Source organism: Mya arenaria, chromosome 10 (genome assembly GCF_026914265.1).
Source record: "Mya arenaria isolate MELC-2E11 chromosome 10, ASM2691426v1".
NCBI lineage: Eukaryota > Metazoa > Mollusca > Bivalvia > Myida > Myidae > Mya > Mya arenaria.
Window position 1 is genome coordinate 58,219,149 of NC_069131.1, and position 7,306 is coordinate 58,226,454.

At 37.2% G+C, this 7,306-nt stretch overlaps 1 protein-coding gene across 1 annotated transcript; it reads right to left on the reverse strand.

Annotated features, from left to right (window-relative positions):
* Window positions 1-1,256: 1,256 nt before the first annotated feature.
* Window positions 1,257-7,306, reverse strand: LOC128204855 (perlucin-like). Its single transcript, XM_052906263.1, has 5 exons — window positions 7,220-7,306; window positions 6,463-6,554; window positions 4,910-5,012; window positions 3,518-3,634; window positions 1,257-1,381 (listed from the first exon to the last, which is right to left on the reverse strand). Exons 1-5 carry the CDS (start codon window positions 7,257-7,259, stop codon window positions 1,257-1,259), a joined length of 477 nt encoding a protein of 158 aa, XP_052762223.1. The 5' UTR covers window positions 7,260-7,306.

Below are 7,306 nucleotides of genomic sequence, written 5' to 3' on the forward strand. Positions count from 1 at the left end.
TAATAGTCAGCAGATGTCATTACTAATTGTTTTCGTGAGTGATATTTGACAAACAGGCCATACCATTGTCAGCGTTCATTGGTTGATGTACTATCTAACGAATCAATTTACTTTTCGCCACGTGTATACTTAATCATCACAACGGAAATTTGTGTTTATTTATTTAAATTATTGTAAACAAATTTGTTTACAATAATTATGATACATAAACGCGAACTTATCATAAATAAACAGGGATCGTTAGCTGTTTAAATCATATTAAAGTATATTAGCCCAAGAAAAGGATAGTTTCGCTGATTGAAACGTATATAAGGAACATTTGTTTTGAATGATAACACTGTTAGATCGAATTTTTAATATTTTTAATGATTTATAAACAATATCTCAAATTTAATGCGTGTTTAGCCGACCACTGTACGGGCTGGATCTCTGAAGAAAAAGGGAAAAGCTTTGATAAAAGTGTTTCTGGAATATACACTTAACTAGCGGATTTAGGGTGGAGTCGCACTTTCTTACTAGCCCCACTCCTATGTCAAAAGCAGCATTTGAATGACAACATCGGAGATAAAAAATACACCATAATGCATAATTTCAACTTAAAAATACAACTAATTTTGGCAGTAGAAGAGCCCCCCCCCCCCCTCCCACTAGAACATTAAAACCATTTTTATTTCGTCTCTGTGTAAGGGCCCGGGCACGCATCCCCCCTTCCCTTCGCCCCGCCAAAGGTAAACCCGCATATAAGATCAAATCACGGAGCCGCCACGTGTCAGGCCTATTCATCTCAATAAAACGTCAAGCCGAACGAACATATTATACAACATCACACAAATGTAACATGCAGTGAACATGTAAAATACATTCAAGGTATAAATGATCTAGCAACTTTTCTGCATGGGAGGCAAATATAACACTTCCGATTAGTGATATATGATTGGTGTTATGTCCCTTATAACAAAATATATTAAAATATTTTAGATCAATCAATGAAAATGTTCACGATTTCCAAACAGGGATGAACTATCGATACCTGATAACCTCATAATTATTTACTTTTGGTGTCATTTCTGGCTAGAGTAATAAGTCAAGCCTTTGTCAAATTGGCGCATTGCCGCATTTTCGCCCCGCCACCTGTAGTATTTTACAATTTTAGCATTGTCGCTTTTCGCCACGAAAATGCGAAATATTATCTCAGGACAATTAAATACAATAAAGCCCCAAAACTTTGAAACAAAAGTTAAATCGTCGCTGTTTACTTACTCCATATCACAGACGTAGAACATGGGCTCCGTGCACCTGTGGTCCTGCCAGAGGTAGTTGTGGTTCCCGACCAGACAAACACAGTCCTCATCGTGGTCGCCACTTCCGCTGTCAGGCTGACCTGGGATTGGATGGATTGGATGGAAAGGATGGGGTTAATTTGAAACTAGGGAACCATTCAATAACATCATCAAGTCAGCAACTGTTATTGCGTTAAACATTATCAGCAGCAGCAGCAGCAGCAGCAGCAGTAGCCGCAGCAGTAGCAACAGGCGCATCAAAAGCAGCAGGACAGTAGCAGCAACAACACCATGAGAAACAGCAGCAGCAGCAACAACAAAATCAGAAGCAGAAGTAGCAGCAGTGAACGATACTTAATTAAGGAAAATTACATATGTTAGGTAATGACAAAAGATGTTTTAAGCACATGTCCCATTCCCGCAGGCTCAGATAACACATATCTCCGCTTCTATACCAGATGCGTCTACATTACCTTAAAACCCATGCCACGGCATTTCAAATAGCGAAAAGAAAAAAAATGATGCATAGCATCAAGTTAGCGCAATAAAATGAGAAGAAAAAAGTGCATGTAGATAAACAAAAAACGGTTATTATTTCAATGATAATATGTTGGGTATACATATGTTCGAAGGACATTATGGTTGATAATATTGTTACGATAGTTTACGCACGAAATTATAGATATTCTGTTGTTGTTGTTGTTGTTGTTGTTGTTGTTGTTGTTGTTGTTGTTTTCAAGCAGCTAATCCTCCGGTACAAACTGAATACACACGTATTTTGAAATTAACCTTTTATTTGTACCGGCATGTTATGTGAATTCCTGGCTTTATATATTGTATATGTTTTTGTAAAACATTTTACTCTTATGAGTAAAAAGAACGGGGATAAAAAATACTATACATTAAGAGGGAATTATCGAAAGTTCATTCGTTCGAATGATATTTTCAAAACAAAAAATTAAGCTTAATGTTATTTTTTCAAAACTCTCCCTTTTGCTGTCGCCAAGGCAGATTACTGCGTAGGAGGTTTATAAACATAAAGGATATTGTAATAGTACTGTGTAACCTTCAGCTATTTGGGAGGAAGTTGGTATCAATCGGAACACCTCGGCCTGTATCTTGCCGGAGATGGCCGAGTTGTTATGATTGAGTTGGTATTTAAAATCAAATATTTCAAAATGATAAGCAGGGCTATAATAACTTAAGGTTTCATTATCAATTAAAGTGCTTAAGTTTTATAAAACATACTAAACTTCACATTTTATCATGCAACGTGGAAAATATTGAAAGCATTGTTCTGCAATTTATGAACTAGTCCCTTAGTTGGAATACTTCTAAAGTAATATCAAATATAGAAACTAATAAATGACGAGGTCAAACTCGCCCTTAAATGTGACGGGGATACGGGTTGTGTGCGTGTTCGAAAGGAATCCGTTTAATGGAGCAACTAAGCCACCAAGTCATGCATCACCCGCATTGTGTTGTATTTGTTCGTCAGTAACCAGCAGGAGTTTTAAATGGACGGCGACAACGTATGGCGATAGCGTGTCCGACAGGCGTACGACGATGTCTAATTAGATTATCAGCTTAGTTCATTCGGAACCACTCGGACATTTACCATCGAAAACAGCCTCGGATATATGCCGGTACATCAGTAGAAGATGTTCGTTTACATTTAAATTATAGTATTAATTATTTGTACATAGTGTTTTAACGTGTATTTTTTATTATATCTAAGTTTGAATTGATTGCCAGTGAAGTGTATGATTGAATTGTTAAAAAAGATTCCAAAGAGTAAAGTCTTGAAGTCTATCCGCTTAATTCAAATTACTACGAGAACTACTTCCTGCGTAGTTAAAATGTAAAGATTTCCGACATTGAAAACCCTTGCCAGCGTTCATTGGTTGATGTACAATCATACATACGTCCATCATACATGCGAGGTTGTTTGGATGGCCAGCGAGGTTCGACTGTTTATGTTTTAGAGTGTTTAAAGTTCCTAAAAGCTGGTTCCGTCACTGCGCGAGTTATAACGGCTAGTTTTCAACTTCACGCGATACACGACAACATATATCCTGTGTTGGCCTCGACATGAAGCAACATTTTAAATCATTGTAACCCGTTTCAACTGTCGTGACGATGGCCTCACTCCATTTCATAAGTTATATAAGGACTTGACCATAAACCAGATGCTGTTAGTGCATACCTCTGTTCCCAAGCGTTCTTCAATTCCATACCTGGGTACCAGTTTGTGTACTCGACGATCGGGTCGCCCGTGCCGTACCATTGCCACGCCCCTTCAACCGGATCTTCCCCGCCAATCCAAACGGAAGTCAGCTTATCACTCGATTGACCTGAATGGAATGTTAACTGATACAATTTTAACTTTAGGTCATATCGATGAAGGTCTGTCTTGCAGTTGTATGAGCATTTCGAAACAGTTACAGTCGAAACCCGTTAGCTCGAACTCGCTTGGTTCGATTTCCTCTTTGGTTGGAACTAGATGTATAAAACCGAATTGTTTCTACTGAATGTAATAAATCCATTCTCGTTCACCAAAGTGAGGATGCTATGCGTAAAACATTAGCGTTAGATATATCATTATTAAACCTCTGGTAAATGATCAATTTCCGATTGACTCGTATTTCTCGAGGCTCGAGGTATTTCCACTGGTCCTTTGGAGCTCAAGCCGGCAAAGGGTTTCGACTGTAACTCCTTCTGTTTATTATTGTAGAACAACATAGCAATTGTGTTCTTGATGCAAAGATAATTTCGTGGCTATTTGCGAGCAATAATCATATTTACAAGAACTATTTCCATAGTGATGTTGATTCAAAAAGAACAGAAGAATAAACACAATTGAGTATGCTCGATTTACAAAAATCACATTGTACACGCCTAAAGTTCTCGACGGTTTGATTTAAATAAAGAAACATAAACTTCGCAACGTTTTTGCAGGAAAACCTTTCTATATCTGCAGAAATCGCGAGAAATAAGTGGTTATGACATTGTGAATAACTACTTTCACTTTTGACAGGACGTTGGTATGGTTACGGGTACCTGTAAAGTTTCCGCCATTCGGAGCTCCTCGGCCATTTTAAAAAAAAACCTCGGATGTATGCCGGTACAATAGTTGAAGTAGTTCTTATATTTTTGAATAATATCATTAATTTAATGTAGTGTTTAAGAGTTGTATTATTGATCTCAGGTTAAATTGATTGCCAGTGAAATGTTACATTGCAAACATAATTAATATTCCCAAGAGTTAAGTCATAAACTTTAACTGCTCAAAAAGATTACTACGCGATCTTTTTGCAGCGGTCTTATCCGTACCACTTTTTGAGTATGTAAACCGTCCAAATACATCCGAGGTTGTTTCCGATAAAATGGCCGAGGACTTCCGAATGAGTTTCCCTGCGTATTTTCAACTGGTTTACGTGGTATTGAAGTAAAAAGACAGATAATGAATGTCAATTGGTACACCTGTTGGTTCTGTAATATGGATTATAGAACACTAATTTTAATTTCTTTTTTACATTGGAGAAACGTTCGGCGAGATAAAAACTACTATTTTTTATTATTTGGGTTAAACTCTGGCCTTACAAAGTACAGTAACTACGCCGAATTACCTGTATCTACAAGAGGTTTTAGCTTGGAGACAATGTAAAGGTCTTCTTCTGCAGAATCGATGTAAACCAAATGCGCGCGCACGTCCTCATAGCGACATGCTGTCTGAAATTAAATTGCCGATGGCCATTCCTCTGATTAAAATGTAGCCACTATAATGTGCGTTAAAGGACTTTTTTAACATTTATATATTCATTTTGTTCACTCAACGCCACAAGTCGATAGATTCATACCAATGTTAAATATAACCTTCAGCTGTAACTCCACAATGTTTAACACTGCATTGTTAAAAAAAACAAAAAAAACACATAAATTATTTTAACCAATACCTTTCTCTCATTACACGTAAAGGGACTGTACACCAGTATGGCAACGAAAAAAAGTTAATTGGAAAAATACGAAAAAACTGTAAAAAAAATAAATAATTGCGGTACTTCAGTTATTAAGTTTCAATGCATTGTACACATCGATACCAAGCTTATGTAAGTTTTCGACAATTTTCTTTTGTTTTCGCTATTTCATCATTCGGTGTACAGCTCCTTTAAGTGTTACATGAAACACTAATTCAGATCGACTTCAGTCAACAAAACATCGCCATTTTTAATTATCTAGCAGGTGCTCACGTGGAAAAATATATTGCGATCTTACACTTCATCAAATAATAACCTTTTATAAAGCCGGTAAAAAAGGGCATGCCAAAATGTTCTTGGAGGAGACCTCAACCAAACCTCTGCCAACACTTTATGCACCAGTCAATTGTACCCCCATCCCCCGGTCCAAGGTAAACCGGGGATAGCTGGGGAAATGAGCCATTTTTTTATCTTCGAGGTTGCTCCACAATGCCGGGTGAATGCGGTGATTTTTTCCTCGCGCCAAAGATAGCGTGGGATGGGTCTTACCTAGGGTGCCCTGTGGTGCGGGGCATTTAGTGCGGATTTAACAAACATTTCGTCGGTAATTTACCCGGGTTTGGCTGAACCGAAGGTCAAAGTCCTCGGATTTCTCCGGACCAGGAGGGGGCGTGGTTACAATTGACTGGTGCATTAAATCAAGACAACAGGTTACGCCCCTAAGTTATACCTTTAACGTAAAATTTTAGACCGCCCCAGCAAGCTATGAAAATGAGTAGCAAATTCGAATAATTTTATTATAAGTAGCAACTATTTTAAGCTGCAGTCTCACATATCAACCGTTCAGCATCAATTTTATTTTTTGTTTTGAAAGGTGCCAATTTTTGCATGGAAACCAGTGATAAAAAAGTTCCGACAAAAAATCAGATAGCAGAATTTGATATTAAAGTTCAAAAATGAGAGTATATGTGCATTTTTCTTTAACCGTAAGTAACGCTTTTACGCCTGAAACATTTTTCTGACAGAAATATGAAAATCTGAGATCTGCTCTTTTGCCAGCAGTCATATATCTCTGCTTGTTTGATATTTACGCAAAAATTGGCTCATCCTCATCTCAAGACAAAAATTAAAAAAAGTTGTCAAAACAGTAATTCTGTGAGAGTGCAGCTTTCAGGTAGTATGAAGATCTCGTGTAGTATACTTACCGCGGCGTCAGTCCATGTTTTACGGTTGCTGGTGTTGAACTGGTAGCAGTGTCCGTAGTCAGATTGCCAGCCCTGGGGACACGCCGAGTAGCCTGACAAAAAAATAACACCAGCAGGCGCTTACTTCTCGAAATATCTGAAGCTTTTCAGGATTAAAGGCATAGTTTAATTATTCTATAAGTGACCCGCAACCACCCACCCCCCCCCCCCCCAAAAAAAAAAAAAAAAAAAAAAAAAAAAAAAAACGTGTTTTGTACACAACCTCTATGTATTGATCTTGATCTAATTGCTAAATTGTCTTATCAGATCTCCAATCTGAATATCCCGCTGTGCAGTTTTTGAGGTTTTATTATAGAATTGGACCCAAAATGGCCCTGAGCCAATAAATATATAAACAGGAAATTGGCCCCTACTGTGACATCAGTGCAATTAGCAAGAGATGCACAGCAGGGGATTTTCATGTCAAACATTCATTAAACTAGGTCTTTAAGAGCTTATTTTAATTAACTAAAATAATACTTTAATTTGATTTAGATAATTGAAAAATGTTTATTGTGATTCTCATTATTATTATTCCTATTTAATGTCTAAATAATCTAAAAATATATATATCACAAATTAAAGTTTGCGCAATGAATCAATTTAAAAAATAATATTTGCAAGACGACGACGCAACCGACGGCGACGAGGAGAAACATGCCGACTTGACTATTTACATGTGCACATACGATAAAACATTTATTGTAAATTTATTTACCAAAGCCTGTTAGCGACAACAAGACTAAAACTCCAAACATTGTGTTTTTTAAAACATCCAAAACTAAAACAGCTGTGTTAACTATCA

Bases quoted from the DNA above. Each gene is read 5' to 3' on its own strand.
- LOC128204855 (XM_052906263.1), bottom strand. From the start codon at position 7,259: ATGTTTGGAGTTTTAGTCTTGTTGTCGCTAACAGGCTTTG. The intron at 5,013-6,462 runs GTAAGTATACTA...ATTTAATTTCAG, and splicing joins AAACATGGACTGACGCCGCG to ACAGCATGTCGCTATGAGGA. The intron at 3,635-4,909 runs GTAATTCGGCGT...CATTCCATTCAG, and splicing joins AAAACCTCTTGTAGATACAG to GTCAATCGAGTGATAAGCTG.